Consider the following 17,682-nt stretch of genomic DNA (forward strand, 5'->3'; position numbering starts at 1 on the left):
TCGGGAATAACCTTTATGGTTTGATTTATATTATTGATATAAATCAAAACATCGTATTGTTCCTGGTTCGTTTTTCGAATTACTTTATTTAGATGTTGAGAACCGTTATAATTTGGTGACCCCACAGTTTCATTGTCTTTAAAAAGAACTTAGTGAGCTGTGGTCGGTACAGACAAACGTTCACATAATCTGTCCCAGTCAATGGGATAATTTATGTCGTCAATCAATGGCCACAACCACACTGTTTTGAATATGATTCTATTATATTTTTCTAGTAGCATTCATGAAACCATACTGAATAAAGGCAACAGCAGTATACCGCTGTTCAAAAATCGTAAATCTATGGACAAAAAACAAAATCGGGGTAACAAACTTTGGAACTAAAACTGTGGAAACGCATTGTATATTAGAGGAGAACAACGACACAACATTAAAATGTAACACGCACAGAAACGGACTAAGCTTCAGACAAAATCCGATGAGAATAACAAATATATCATCGAAACCATGAATTTGGAATAGAAAAGTACCGTGACATGTTTTATAGTAATGTGAATTCACACTCAAATATAAGAGAAAATACTGTAAACCAACTTTTTTTCGCGGATACTTTATTTCACGTGTTACCCTTTCTTGACCTTTTCGCGGCTATTTAATTTTGCGATTTTCTGAATTACGTTTATAAAGAAAAAATCCAAGTTTTACATATTCGCGACGATTTAAATACAAACAATATTCAATGATCGTATATCAAAGTTGAATAGGTAACCTTTTAGAATAAGTTTATTTAAAGCAGCAACAAGTTTACATGGATCATTTCTAAGTTTCCGGGCACGGTTAACAACATATCCGTAAAAATGAGGATGTGCTATCCCGTTTGACATGCCAGCTCCAGACCTCAATTAAACTGATTGAAAGATTATATCTTCATCATATGAATATCAAGCACAATCCCTCCCGTTAGGGGTTTAGTATCATACTATCATAAAATATATGAGAAGAACATAGCCCGTGTCATGCCAACAACGGGTTTTTTTTATAAAAAAATAAATGTGTTAGTTCCGATGCAAAGACCATATAAGTGAATCAATATTAAAGCCAAAATATGCAATCTTTAATGACCGGACAACAGTATCGTAACTATATCTCTTCTTAATAAGTCTATTTAAAGGTTTTGTAAGCTTTTGAGGTGAATACTGACACTTTTGTGCTTTGTAAAGAATATTACCATAAAATATTGGATGTGAAATACCTAAACGTATAAGATGTCTGCATGTTGAGTTATATTTACGAATTATTTCCTTATATCGGTGATAAAATTTTGTAAATGTTTTGACCAGTTTGTGATATCGAAAACCCCGGTGTAATAATTTTTCAGTAATACATAAATTTCTCTCGCTAAAATCTAATACGTTGTCACAAACACGAGCTAATCGTACAAGTTGAGATATGTAAACACCATAAGATGGTGACAAGGGAACGTAACCATCTAAAAATGGATAATTAACGATAGGAAATGAAAAATCATCTCTTCTATCATAATTTTTTGTATTAAGCTTCCCGTTAATGATATAGATATCAAGATCGAGGAAAGGGCAGTGGTCATTGTTAGTATTAGCTCTTTTTAAAATAAGTTCAATGGGATAAATTTCTTTAGTATACATACTGAAGTCGTCATTATTGAGAGCCAATATATCATCAAAATATCTAAAAGTGTCATTAATTTTTTGTATCAAATGTTGTTTCGATGTATGTCTTGGAAAGAGTCACTTATGTCATGGTACTGTATTTAAAGTGATTTATATGTAACAAATGTCTTCAAAAATATACAGATGAATATGACATGTTTTGAATCATCCTTAGACAAACAAAAATGACAACATTATCAAATTTTGCAAATGACAAAAGAAAACTCATCTTGAAATTACAAATGTTAACAACTATCTAGTAAGTTTTATTTTATTAAAGCACAACATTTTCCATATATTAGTAGTAAAAAAGGCATATAGATTATTTAAAAAGTGCATGATACCTAGTTTTATCAAAATACATGTTATGTTTGTTAAATAAAGATCAAACTACCATAAACGGTATAGGTAAATAATTGAAAGGTCAGCTATGGATGTAGAAGTTGGAATATAAGTGTACGTTCAGTTCTATAATTAAAACTGAAAAATTAAACCCAACTAAGTAGAAAGTAAAATTTCAAAAATACTAGACTTCGAGGAAAATTCAGAAATGAAGCTGCTTAACAAATGGCAAAAGCAAAAGCTCAACCCATCAAACAAATGGATAACAAATGTCACATTCCTTTATACTTGGTACATGCTTTTTCTTATGTAGAAAACGGTGTAGTTTTATGTGTACTACCTCGTATGCTTTCATCATATATTTTTTTATGTTTAATTACAATGCAATGTGTAAGTTGCTAAGCAGTTAACCATGATGTCAGCTTTTTTAAATGGATTGCAATCACTTTTTATGTCGTGAGATCAAGTAAAAAAAATGATATTTTAATCCTCTATTAAATTTTAACGAATCATTTTAAGATTGATGAGTAAATAATTATGTATATACATATATATCAGTTACAAATGCAAGTGTCCTGTGGAAAGTAAATACAATGATCGATTTGTGAAAATTGCAATTTGCCTTTATCTAGTTTGACTGATAAAGATTAGCTTAAATGATTATTTTATCAAAATCAAAGAACAAACCCGTTGGTAAACATTCGTAAGAATTTACTCTCAGTAATAACTAAGCTTCTTCGATTCGTTTATTGTTGAAAATAAAACAAGGGAACTTCCTGGTTAGATAGATAACGGTATTCGAATCAATTAAATAAGTGACATGTTTAAGTGGTTAAGATTCACATTTCTTACAATTGACAGAATAAGCCTACGAATGTACATCAATCCAACATTAGGCACGTAGTATACAAGAAAATATATTCCTTGTTTGGAAAAAGAAAACATCCTTACATGGCAGTCCAAACTGTTACCTGTCCCGATGAACCTTTCTTGCTTAACCTTCATATTTTATTTTACTTATTGTTCATCTGTTCTCGGCCTGTGTATATATAAAGTATTTTCCATTTGATGTATTAATATTGAAAGATTGAGGAAAAAAAATTAAAAAAAGCAGATCAAAACCAATCACATACATATGAGTTAACGCAAACACATTTGCATCGTACTAGACAATACACGATATGAACGATACTGAAAACTTTTTACTTTCGTTATTGTTTCTTCAGACCAATTGTATTATTTGTTTTAGGTGTTTCTTACTACAAATTCCTCCTCCAACTAAAATTATAAAAAGACACTGAAAAACTATTTAACAGATAATCAATCATATGACTATTGTACTGCATAGCATTGCAGAATATAACTGTATTCACGGCTTTAAATGCTGCTCAGGTAAATTCGTTAAAATGTATGTTAAATTTTATGATTCGATAGAAAATTTAACTTTTCAGATTCAAAGACCATTTCCTACACGTGCATCTGCGGTACATACTTGATTTATCTTTCATGGGTATTTGATGATTATATATACCATTCCAGTGTCAACTGTGCAAGTTGCATTTTAAACGTCATTGTAAGTTAAATAAAAAAATCACAGATTGGCAAATCTTTGACTTGTTTCAACTTCCTTTCTTTCTTTTTATTTAGTATTACAATAGTTTATAAACGGTTTTCAAAATAGATGTTCGAAATAGTTTAAAGGTTTTCACTTGCTGTCCAGGAAGTGTGTGCATTGCGATAAAATATAATGCGAAAAAAATCGAATATTAAGCTTCGAATATATTTAAATTAAAGATTGATTGACAAATTATAAACATCTACGAATCTAGGTCCACTTGGTAAAATAAATAAAATGATCGATTTATGACATATATAATGTGTAGTTAGATTGACACTAAGAAGTTTTGTAGTTTTATTAATCCAACTCGAATAACAAACGCTTTGATATACATTCTTTTAGCTTGTTTGTAAAAGATACCATCGCACCATCGATTCATTCATTGTAGTGTTGAAATCTACAGAGCTTCCTTGTTCAACTAATAAAGATAGCAGGTTCAAGTGAGCAAGATTGTTGGGTTCAAGTGGTAAAGAAACAAATGTTTACCTCTACCTTGACGATATTTTTTCATTGAAAACATAGAATAATCAAGAATGTTTAAAGCTACTGCCGAAAATAAAATAAAAAAAAGTAATAAATTTTCTTTCGTAGATTAAGAAGTTTCGGTTTCACACGGGAAACTCTATTGACAAAAACAGAGAGGTGTGACTCCCCAAAACATGCTTCACACTACACATTCTAGATATGCCCGTCCCAAACCTGGAGTTTTTCAATTCAATTGGAGGTATGGGTTTTGTTCATTTTTCAAGCCGTCCATCCTACCGTTACCTATATCGGGGTAGTTGTTAACTTCTGTGTCATTTGGTTTCTGGTGATTTATTGTCTATAAATATACCTCATGTAAGAATCTTGGATTTTCGATTGGTTGATAGCTAGTGTATTTGTCACCAATTTACTGTTTTCAAATGAATATCGTTCATTGTTTAACGCCGCCGAGGTACTTGCCAAAAGGATATGCCTTTTATACCCTCTCTGTCGTGGTATTTGTCGAAAATACTCTATCCGACTGGACGCCTGTAACGTCACGATCATCAAAGCGTTTTTGAACATAAACATTCGGTGTAATTAAACACATATATCATGTTCTTAAGGGGTATTGCGCCTTACGACTCGCGAGTTTTTTTCGCAAATACCCCTCCTCAACATGATATATCTGTTTAATATCCAACTACAATTTGTTATGTTTGTTATGTTTCATGATATTATATTCGTATGTCTTACAGTTAATATGGTGCATAACACTTTTCTGTTATTGAATATATACCAAATTATAAGGAAATTGTCCTTGCAAATTTTATGCTTCTGTTTGGTGTTATCAGTAACCTGCATACTATAGTAATTTAAAATCCCTTATTTGGAATAATAACTTATGTCTGTCCTGCAAGATGTATCTTCTTTCAAGAAAATAAAATGTTAATAAAAATGACAAATATACTCATATTGATTTGCGCTCTTTTGTCTCAAATAAGTATTCACGGTGATTTTTTGTCTGCTTTACATATAAATATTGGAATGACAAATTTCACAATCATGTTTTAACATGTGGTGCCGTTCGATGTATATTAAGCATTTTCAAGAGCTTTTTAAAAGTTTATATTAATCATTGAAAAATTAAGTTCAATAAAAACGAGTAATTTTATAAAAAGTTGTTCTTGGACGCAAATTAACTGCCTTAAATTTATAAATTTAAAACTTGCAAATATATAACACACAAATATATAACACGTGATTTTATCTTAACCATAAATTGAGTCAAAGAAAGAATTTATTCAGGTAAAACTCCTGTCTATGAAGATGCTTGTATACTTATTTGATTGTATTTTACAAGTGTCACTTTCGTAAACAATATTATGTCTTTTGTGCTGCCGTCGATTTTTTTTTACTTCAAGACTAACAAATAAAAAAAATAATACTCAATGTGTTATGTTACTTTTTCGACATTTTAAAGTAAATTATTAAAAAAAAAAGACCCTTATTTTGTAAATTCCATTATGAAAATATAGGATTGCATCTGCAGACAAATCCCAACATATACCTCACAACACAAAGGTACAAACAAGGATAGTATTTGCAATCATAAATCGCATGTTTGTTCCGTTCAAGTTTTAACAAGGAGCTGGATCTCCAATTATTATTTCTTAGATTGAGAATTTTCAGTTTCACACATTGAAGTAAACTTTCGATAGAAGAGACTATGTTTTAATTGTTGATTTTCCTATTTTTTACACTGTAATAATATGAATAACATATTTTAGATATAAGATGAATAGAAGGCAAAACCAAAATGCCTATCAAATTGGATGCAAATATCATTTATCAGATTTGAAATAAATATTGACATCTACTGGGCGCACATTGCTGTTTCACGGTGGTCATGGATATGGTTTCATCTAAAACTTGTATTATGAGTAGTTCAAATAACATTTTACAGATATATTTACGATAAAATCGAATAAAGTTATAAATGCAAAATATCATGTTTTGCAAATTCAAAATGATGTAAGACTCATTTTTTATAAAAATCTAGTATAAGAGGGACGAAAGATACCAAAGGGACAGTCAAACTCATAAATCTAAAACAAACTGAAAACGCCATGGCTAAAAATGAAAAAGACAAATAGAAAAACAATAGTTCACATGACACAACATAGATAACTCCAGAATAAACAACACGAACCCCACCAAAAACTAGGGGTGATCTCAGGTGCTACGAAGGGTAAGCAGATCCTGCTCCACATGTGGCATCCGTCGTGTTGCTTGTGTGATTTCAAATCCGGTAAATAGTTTAATTCAGTAGGTCACATTCATGAAAGGGAAGGGGATTGTAGTTACGACGTAAGGAACATATCCGATATCATTTGTGAAACGGTTATTCCATTACGGTCAACCAACTCGTGATGGCGTCCGTAAAATTTACGAAGGGATGATTTCAACTTCACCATTTAGAACTCTTGTTTTAAAAGCTTCCTTGTAAGCAGCAACCTTCTATCAAGAAAATCATGATAGGAAATATATGCACGGGAATATCGTATCAATGGTCTGTAATGTCTTACTGAATGGAGATATAATGGAGCTTTAGAAAACAGGTTTACCATTCCATTGTCAACGTGAATATTGGACTTGAAATTAAGTTGCAAAACAATAAACAAAATCAGATTGAAAAAGAAATGAAAGTTTCAGGCAAATTTTCCGGTCTTGTTTCGTCTTTCTTGTTTTCAGTATTACATACGTTGCTTATCAGGTTATAACATAGATATATATCAACTTAGTTTAAAGACTTGCACTTGATTTGCAATATGTCTATGCAGTGCGATTAAATATGAAAATGCATACATCAATAGTCGATTAAATTTTAGTGACACATTCAAAGATGGATGGACAGTAACTAATCTAATTCCACTTAGTAAAATAAATACAATTATCGATTTATGAAACATTAAATGCGCAGTTATCTAGTTAAATCGACACTGACATTTTTAAAAGGTTTAAATTATCAAACGCTTTGACATACATTTCTTTTATTTTGTTTGTAAAAGATAAAATCGCACCATTGATTCATTCATTGTATGGTTAAAAATTCCAGAGTGCTTCCTTGTTCAATTGATAAAGATACCAAGTTCAAGTGAATAAGATTCCAGGTTTAAGTAATTTAAGGAACAAACATTTACCTTTATCTTGACGAATGTGTTTGTTGAATGATTAATAATTCTCAAATTATACAGCCGAAATGTGTCAAAAATACCTTGCATTAGATAAATAAAACATACACAGTAAAATCTGACCTTTATTAGATTAAGAAGCTTCAGTTTCACACGGGAAACCACAAAATGAGAGAGATAAAACAATACAGAACATGCTTCGCCTCGCCACTTTTTGGATATGCCCGTCCCAATTGAGGAGTGTGTAACTCAATGTTTGATCGTTTGTTATTGTATTTCATATTTGTTTTCGTTCATTGTTTTATAAATATATATGACCGTTAGATTGCTCTTTTGATTGTTTTACCTTCAACATGTTAGGGATGTTATAGCTCGCTATATATGCGGTATGTGTTTTGTTCATTTGGAAAACCTTATATCGTAAAAGTAACCTGTAGTTAACGTTAGCGTCATGTTGTCTCTGGTGGAGAATTGTTTCATTGGCAATCTTACCACAGTTTATTAGTTGTCATGATATTATATTACGGTCTATATGAGACAATACTTTTCTGATATCAAATACATAATATGCCGGAATTGTCTTTGCAAATCGCATGCTTCTTATTTATGTAAACAGTAACCTAAATAATTCAGTCGTTATAAATAAAGGCAACAGTAGTATACTGCAGTTTAATAGTAATAAATCGATTACTATAAAGCGATAACATATCCGGTTCGCAAAGAATCACATCAACTATAAGTGGAAAACAAAGGAACAAAAAAACCCGATGACCTGTTTCAAAAACAACGCCAACATACATAGAAACGGACTGTTTAATAACAACTGCCATATTCCTGGTTGGTATAAACCGCTCACTGGAATCGTTTTATTATATACGTCTACGTTAATTAAATAAACATACGACTATAATAACTCGTGACAACTTTGAGGTCAGTTTAACCCTGCTGGAACACTCTTTTTTATTCAAAGACAATTTCAAGTAATATGATCAATAGGAAATCCTATTAATTATGACCAATACCTCTCATTACTTTATTAAAAGTGAGTCTATTTTTAGCTAGTCAGTCTACGTGGAGTGCTTCAATATTTTTTAGGCATAACAAAACTTCACCAAAACCCGGTTAAGTCGTCTAGTGTCATCTTGAAGATAGAAGATAGCTAATGACCTTCATTCAAATTGACAACGATTTTATGATATCTAACTTCAATTTATTTGATTAAACTCTTTTATTACATTAGTTACAATGAATTATTTTGATTTCCCAGTGAAATAAAAATCGACAATTTCTCATGTGAAATAAACGTGGTAATTTCACTCTTTTGACGTCATACAACAATAGGCGTTGTCATGACGTGGGCTTAAAACAAATCTTGAATGCTTAGAAAAAAAATAGTTCCTTACATTTTCTTCCTTACTTTCAGAAAAAAAAAGCCATTTGCCAATGAATTCAAATATCGAAAAATAGTCAACTCGTGATCGAACAACACTGATAATTAACTCATGCGTTAAGCGCATTCGTGAATAAATGTGTTGTTCGGTCACTCGTTGAACATTTTTCTCTATTTGAATTCTTCGATTAGTTATTCTATAAAAATCATTCTAGTATATATATATGTTTTACTGGGACTTACAGACATGAACAAGACAGTACTGATGAGTAATTACTTTGAATGAACTGAAAATAGTGTCGTTTAAATCTAAAGCTATGTTATGTGTATCAGGAAGACTTGTCAAATTGAACGATACTGCTGTCTATGTATTAGAACATAACAAATAATAATGACATATATAAAGAATCAAAATAAACATGTAGACTTATAATTTTTATACACACTAATTGGTTCTCTTGTTAGTTTCTTCGCTATTTAATCAACATGTCCATGTTGTTAGATATAATCATAAATAAACACACAAATTACATAATTTACCATTTAAAGAGAAAACTGTACAAACTAAGTAAATATCCACCTCGGTAAATAAACATAGATACAAATTGCACTGAATTTTTTTGCAGAGTATATTTGTATAATAATTTGAATTACATCTATATAAAGTGAAACATTGTTTTGGAACCAAGTGTGAATACTTCCTGATTTAAATATTCTACTTTCCCATAGTAAAGTACACCGGTTATCATGCCTTCATATCTTTACCAGCGTTAACTTAAAACATTTGTTAAAATTTTAAAAGTGCTTAGCCGTCACTCCTTTTCTGTAATTCGTCTGTAGGTGAAAAACCGATGAATAAACAGATTCCAGAAATTGAAACTACAAAGATGTCAAGGGAAACAAAACCAGATAATAAATTGTAATATAATTCATTTAGAAGAATGTTAAAGATCATGGGTCTTTAAACAAAAATCAAACCTGATATTTATACTTTTAATATTTTATAAAAAGTAAAATAACAAAAATACTGAACTTAGAAGAAAATCAATTCGGAAAGTCCAAAATCTATATGTTTGTGGTGTTTCTTAATGTTAAAACAAAAATATTTGCTAAAACAGAAAAAAAGATAAAAAATCAAAATGTATATGAATTTAAATAAACACATTTGAAAGTTTTTTTGATGTGATTCCCTCAGTTTTAGTTTGTAATCCGGATTTGTTTTTTTGGTTTTTTTTCTCTCAATCGATTTATGAATTTTGAACAGCGGTATACTTCTGTTGTCTATTTATGTATATTTATATATTGAAACCAGAGACAGTGATCTTATTGTTATAGAACTGTCTTTCAAAATCAAATCTTCGCGTTAAAACTGATATGACAAAAAAATCAATATAGGCCTGTCAGTATAATCTTAACTACTTCTCTGTACCCAAATCTTATCTTCAAGTAAAAATAACTTTACCTTTTTGAACGTTCAAAGAGATTGATTTAAAATTCAGTGTGTTTGTCCGTAGCATAATATTGAGAAACAAAATGTCAATTTAGTTATTTTCTAAAGAAATAATGTTGTTTCTCATACTGTTATTTTTGAGTCCCGCGGATGGTTTTAATTATGAAGCAGGATACGATCATCATTATACTTATTCGTCAACATCAGATACACTTGGGATGCACAATGTCACCACGGTACTAAAGGTATGTTCTAACATCAGATACACTTGGGATGCACAATGTCACCACTGTACTAAATGTATGTTCTAACATCAGATACATTTGGGATGTACAATGTCACCACGGTTCTAAAGGTATGTTCTAACATCAGATACACTTGGGATGCACAATGTCATCACTGTACTAAAGGTAAGCCTATGTCTTATAAAATATAAAATCAGTTTTTTAAATGTAATATTTGATTTCTTTGATTTAAAAAAATATATATTGAAACAGGTTAAATACTGGTGAAATGATTTCTAGTTATGACCACCCGGGGGGGGGGGGGGGGAGGATAACTTCGATATTTTTTTGGTATGGGTGTGCCATTTTTGCCTCAAAAAGGAACCCATTTTAATGTAACATTCACTGAAATTCAGTACCTAAAGTTATATAAATATTTAAGAAAGAATGACCTATACTTATATACAATATTTAAAATATGACGTTAAAGCGTTATTGAAGATCACATCAGGAGACAAATTTCCGGGGTTCATTTGGGAACTTATTTGAAAGGTGAACTTAATAATTGACCATTAATAATGTAAGATTCTCAATAGCATATTTATATGATATGTAGATTATACCCCAATCAATATACAGTTTTCAAACGTAAATGCATTTTAATATAGGATGTCATTAAAACGGAGAGTCATTCTCATATAAAATCTCGCCAAATTATGACCCATATTTTTGGCACATATTTCCCCGTATACCCAATAATAGGAAGTTACCCCCACCCCACCCGTGAATATGACTTTACGAATGCTATTTTTTTTCGTAAAATGGTACGCTGATATAAGCTTTACATGTATAGTTTCCTTAAACAAGTGTTTTTTTCTAATTTCTAGTACATGCATTATACATCTTGCAAGACCTATGGAAAGCTTTCGATGTCTTAGATAGTAAAAAAAAAACATAGCTTTCCAAGAAGCTTTTGAAGTCACGAAAATTACATCTGGTACAAATAAATCTATTTATGGATTTTATTCTCGAAGGGTAAACATAAATTCGGGGGAGATGATAACACTTGTAGTTTTAGAAAAGAGTAAACGTTTCTATGTTTTACGTAGTAAAAGAAACCGAAGTCGGTAATTACAATTTGTTTTTAATTTTTTGAATAGAGAAAGCATACTTTATAGTTAGCAAATTCTAGAAAAACACTAAGGCCGAACTATATTAAATGCATGATTGTCACTTATTCTAAGATGTATATACAACGTTGTTTGTATTTATATTTATTGTCGCTCTCTTAAAAGTAAGGCACAAAGTAAAGATCTCCGAGGAAAATTCATACGAAAAGTCCCCAATTAATGACAAATCCCAAAGCTCAAGCATATTAAACGAATGGACAACAACTTTCATATTCCTGACTTGGTACAGACATTTTTTTAAGTAGAAAATTGTGGATTAAACTTGGTTGTTTAGCTAGCTAAGAAAAGAGGGGCGAACGATACCAGAGGGATATTCAATCTCCGATAGATCGAAAATAAACTGAAAACGGAATGACTAAAGGTCAAGAAAAGGTCAGACAGACAAATAAATAAAACTCTCACTTGTATTACAGTCGCATAATATTCCATTACATTGACAACGATGTGAGCAAAACAAACATGTATACGTTTGGATATTTTCTCTTTTCTTTTCAGTTCCGAATACGGAAGATCAATGAAACCGATACTGGTATAAAATTCCATCAGTTATCAGTAGACAGTTTTGTTCAACATGCACAGAATGGTGAATGTAAGAATTGTTTTGTTTTACTTCGTATTGAGTAAAGGTCAGTTGTTGGTGTCTTTTTCGTATTCATGATTTGTGGCAAAAAAAATTGAAGAATCTTATACAAAATATTTGTCAAGCTTTAATATATTGCTTCACAGTCTAACAGAGACTATCTTATACCAGCATTCGGAGAACATGTTGTTTTTCTCTATCTCTTAAAAGTTTAGAATAAATCAGGGCAATTTAATTAAAAGGGGAGCAAATTGATTGTTTTCTGTTTTCATATTATATGAGGTTGGATTTGCATAAGTATACAATAGCATATAAATATTTAAAATCATTATACAAATAAAGGCAACAGTAGTATACGGGGCTGTTCGAAATTCATAAATCGATAACTAAAGAAAATAAATCCGGTTAACAAACTAAAACTTAAGGAAACACATCAAATATAAGAGGACAACTACGACACAACAGAAACACATCATATCAAAGTGTAACATACACAGAAACGAACTTTAATATAACAATGTCCATTTTCCTGACTTGGTACAGGACATTTTAATGAACAAATGGTGGGTTGGCCCTGGTTTTGTGGAATGCCAAAACTCCCGTGTTTATGGCAATTTTAAATATAACATTAAAATGACATAATTACATAACAGGACTACAAATAAATAGGAGAACATATAAGACAGAGAAACACACGAATAATAGCTAAATAAACTTGAAAAAAAATACTATCAAATCTTTTATGCTGCCCTACCCGGCCTTTTGTCGGGTGGTTGTCTGTTTGACACATTCTTCATTGTTATTCTCAATTTTATTGCAAAATCTCTACGTCACATGCGCACCAGGTGAAGTTTATTGCAGAACAACGTGTCTTGCACACAATATAATGGTTGCTTATTTTATACGAATCTAAGTATAGCACAATAAAGATAATATCGATGTATGAACATTTCATTTTATTTCTTTATGTCTTGTAATATTGTAAGATTAGCTTTATAATTTTGAAAACCAGACTACCTTGTTCTTCTGCGTAACACAAATGAATATTCGTATACCATGTGTACATCCCGTTACCTTTATATCTTACAGATGCTGACAATCCGTTCAAATGGGATCTTACTAAGAGGTATACTATATATGTGTGTGTGAAAATGCAGCGATCTTTTATCCATAATATGTATTTTCTATTTCATGTGTCGTTTGCATTCTTCTTGTTTTTGCAAAGTTTTCTTTTTAGATCTAATTTCTAATATTTAATTGGTTATTGACATTATCAAAGGTACCCGGCTTTTAATTTAAAACACCAGACGAGCGTTTTGGCTACATAAGACTTATCAGCGAAGCTTAGATCAGATTAGTTATAAAGCCAAATCAGTACAAAGCTGAAGAGCATTGAGCATGTTGAGGACTAACATATTTTCAAAAATATGCCAAGTACGGCTAAGGTAATCTATGTCTGGGATAAGAAAATGCTTATCATTTCGAAAAATTCTTAATTTTGTAAACAGGAAATTTATAAATAATGACCATAATTTATAATTGATATTCAAGTCAACACCGAAGTGCGGGCTACTAGGCTTGTGATACCCTTGGGGACGAAACGTCCACCAGCAGTGGCATCGACCCAGTGGTGTAAATAGTTATCAATGGTATCAGGCCTATGATTTAATACACCAGACGCGCGTTTCGTCTACATAATATTAACCAGTGATGCTGTGTGTCTGAATTACTGCTTTGAATGTAATACATATTTCGATAGAGATAATTTTAAAATGTGCATTAATCTTTTAACAAATAACCTTATCTCTTTGTCTATTTAGAAATCCATTGTTTTCAATAAACTGTTTTAACTTGTTTATTGACAAGTTTGTATGAACTTATTTAGTGATAAATGCGTGCGAATGTATTATATTTTCAGTTTCTTATTTGAAATGGAACCTGATGGTTTGGTTCATTTTATTCATTACCACAAAGAAGACAAAGACGAAATGGTCACCTTAAAGAAAGCTTTGGTTGGAACAATGTCAGCTAAATTTCAAGTAAGAGAAGTATACATATGAAATAATGAAAATAGTACTGGAAAATTATGATTTAAGATTTGACTAATTGTAGTTAAAATCATGTCAATATGATCAGGGTCTAAGGCCATGGATTTGTTTCCAAGAGACAAACAACAGGGTGATAAAAAAACAAAATAAATGTATAGAACTAGGGAAACAACAAGGGCACAAAGAAAATGGACGAAGAAACAAAAAAGTGTGGTCAACAAAACACTATGCCGGAAACTAAACAGTTACTTAAAATTTGATTATTTCTAATAAAAACAAACTTATCCGGTAGGTTAAGCAGACCTTGATTTATCAGTAATATTGCATTTGTCGGATATTTCGTTTGAATAGAATTTCTGAATGACTGTTTTTAGAAATATTTTTTTTAAGCGTGGTAAACATTCACTTTTGTTCAAGGCAATACATTTTAGCACAAACATTACAATTATATTACAGAGAAGCGATCACGAGACATGGGTGTATTCATCAAGAGAAAGAGATCATGGCGGTAATATACTTTCAGAAAAATAAATTAATCGTCATATATATTAAACAAAATATTTTTATTGCAATTTCGTATACTAGTAACATTTCATCAAACTATATCCCTCCGAAACATATTTAGTATATCATTTAATTTTGGATATAACGCGTCTTCTGAATGGTTGATCCGCCTGCCAGTTTGTCATCAGCTCATAGACATAATTTTATCATGTGACAGAGACGCCAACAACTTTTTTCGTGGTATACCGCGGCTTAAAATTAAATTAAAAGGAATTACTGTAATGTTTTATCTGTCATTTCGAAATAACATTAAAAAACAATGTGTTGCACACTTTAATATAACCCTTATAAGCAAACTCCAACCTCGTTCCAGGCTATCTTGACCATAAGTATGAAGGGAAGAAGACAGATACTGGATACACTCTGACACGTGAACATACTAGTTCCAAAACTGTTCTCAGAACACATACTAAAGTAGGTACTGCTTCTTAGACTAGACATCTGTCATACAATCGGATGGTTATTCAGTTTACTATACACCAATGATTTACTTACCATTTCTTAGAATTAAATATTGTACCATTTCAGAAAATGGCAGTTTTTGGTGGTTGTTTATTCATTTGTTCCGTTGTTTGGTTTAGTAGAACGTTACATTTGTTAGCTTTAACATGTTTAATAGACTTCCTCTTTTAAAAAAATATTTGGACTTAATTAAAAAAAGAATTGTTTAAATGTGTTGTAACATTTATTCAAAAGAGTGGCTTTTCCTTTCCCTTTTATTATTTGATTTTTCGGTAGAATTCTTATTTTTGCAATGGTCTCTTGAATTACAGATGATGCATATTGACCATTCTGATAATATCAAGGAAATAAAAGCTTTTGATAATATTACTATGAATGGTGATGCTCCAGCTACACAGCGCAGTCTCGGGTATGTTATGTAATATGTAGGAAAAGTGGGACGAAATATACCAAAGGAACAATCGAAACTCAACTGACAACGCCATGGCTAAAAATGAAACAGACAAACAATAGTACACATGACACAACATAGCAAACTCAAGAATAAACAACACGAACCCCACCCAAAACTAGAGGTGATCTCAGGTTCTCTGCAAGGGTAAGCAGATCCTGCATGCACCATCATATATATATGAGCTATACGTATATTCAATTTCTTACAATTCTTTAAAAAAAAAAAGAAGTGTTGCTAGTTTTACGCGAATCACGATACTGGATTATCGAGAAATCGAGAAAGCAAGAAAGCGAAACAGAGAACTTGATTTGGAAATCGGGAAATCGAGAAATCGGGTAATCGAAAAAAATAAAGAAATCTATTTCCCGTTTTCGCCTTCACTGACGTTCCGCGATTTGCTTTCTTGCTTTCTCAATTTCCCGATTTCTCGAGTGTTCGATTTCCTGAGTGCTCGATTTCTCGGTTTCTCGTTTTATCGTTTTTACGATTTCCCCCAGAGGCAGAGACATATAAAAATTATGTCTCTGATTTCACCGCGAAGTTCTCAAATTTTCGATTCTCCGGAAATATGTGAAAGGAGCAACTACAAGTCATCAATTGCAAAACGGATTTTTTTTTTATAATCATAGCTGAATTTTTTTATATATATATTTATATCTCTTTCACTATCTTAAGTTATTTGATCTAAATTTATAAAATCACTTGGGAAAGTGGTCCCAATCGGTCTATTATCATTTTAAAATGTTGATAGGTTTTAAGACGTACAAATTTACATAAAGTTAGACAACTCTTTATAGGCGCGTTTTTTAAAGTTGGGGAGTTTGAGAGCTGAAGTTTTATTTGTTTCTTACAGCACACCTTTGCCAGTAGACAGAGATATAAAAGTTTATTCTTCAGGAGGTAATATAATTGTTAGTTTTATCATTTTCCTAAACCATAATGACGTTTAGAACAGTCAGATCAATAAAAATCTGAAATAACCTTTTCGGCTTTTGCCAAGTTTTGGTAGACCGATTTCTTCTGTCCCTATTATCATGTCTATCATAATGCATATATTAACTAATTTACATTTGCTTTTATTGAGTTTGCTATTTTCAATTTAAAAAAAAAAATTGGCACAAAAATCAATTAAAAGCAAATGTATATGACAGGAGGAATATGATAGTCCAAATAATTATAATAGCCTTTCAAATCGTCATAATTATTTGGACTAGGAATATGACAGTTGTTATCCATTCGTTTGATGTGTTTGGACTTTTGATTTTGCCTTTTGATTTTGGACTTTCCTTTTTGAATTTTCCTCGGAGTTCAGTATTTTTGTGTTTTTACTTTTTAGTAAATACATTGTATATATATATGCATTATTGCACACAAAAAAATACAGAATAGTAGAATATAGAATCTAGAAAATAGCAAAATCACTTAAAAGCAAATGTAAAAATTAGTAAATATACTAAACGACTTTAGAAATGCAACACTAGATGACTAGATTATTCTTTTTAATTCCCATTTTCAAAATGCATTTTTTTTGTAATTTTGACACTAGTTTAAAGTTTTGTTTAAATATATATATTTATTGATGTTAAATATCATAACTTTGAAAATATTTTTGAGTAAAATGAGATGTACAAATGTAGCTATACAGTCATTGATAGTACTAGTATACAACACACAAAAACTGAAAATATCTTAAGTTCAAATATTTTGTATTGTAGATTTTCCAGGTATCTCAGCCACAGCTGAAACAAGAATACATCTAACACTGAAAAGGTCTGTATTCATTAAAATCATGTCGTTGTGTATAATACATATTTTACTATCTTACTGATATGGGAAGTTAAATTAAAGATTTAAAACATGGTGAATTACAAAAATGCATCATGATATACATAGGCACAGTTTACCATACAGAATTTGGAAATTGCAATTAGGAGATAACTGTATTGTATTTTAAGCTTGACAGCATCAATAGGGCTCTTCACGTATAGTTCCGCCATATTGAATAGGGGGCAG

At 31.0% G+C, this 17,682-nt stretch overlaps 1 protein-coding gene across 1 annotated transcript; it reads left to right on the top strand.

The window, feature by feature from the left end:
• The first annotated feature begins 10,260 nt into the window (after positions 1–10,260).
• LOC134727463 (uncharacterized) lies at positions 10,261–17,429 on the top strand. Its single transcript, XM_063591845.1, has 9 exons — positions 10,261–10,392; positions 12,057–12,150; positions 13,231–13,267; positions 14,060–14,180; positions 14,646–14,697; positions 15,067–15,167; positions 15,527–15,624; positions 16,523–16,580; positions 17,385–17,429. Exons 1-9 carry the CDS (start codon positions 10,261–10,263, stop codon positions 17,427–17,429), a joined length of 738 nt encoding a protein of 245 aa, XP_063447915.1.
• Positions 17,430–17,682: the final 253 nt, after the last annotated feature.

Source organism: Mytilus trossulus, chromosome 8 (assembly GCF_036588685.1).
Source record: "Mytilus trossulus isolate FHL-02 chromosome 8, PNRI_Mtr1.1.1.hap1, whole genome shotgun sequence".
NCBI lineage: Eukaryota > Metazoa > Mollusca > Bivalvia > Mytilida > Mytilidae > Mytilus > Mytilus trossulus.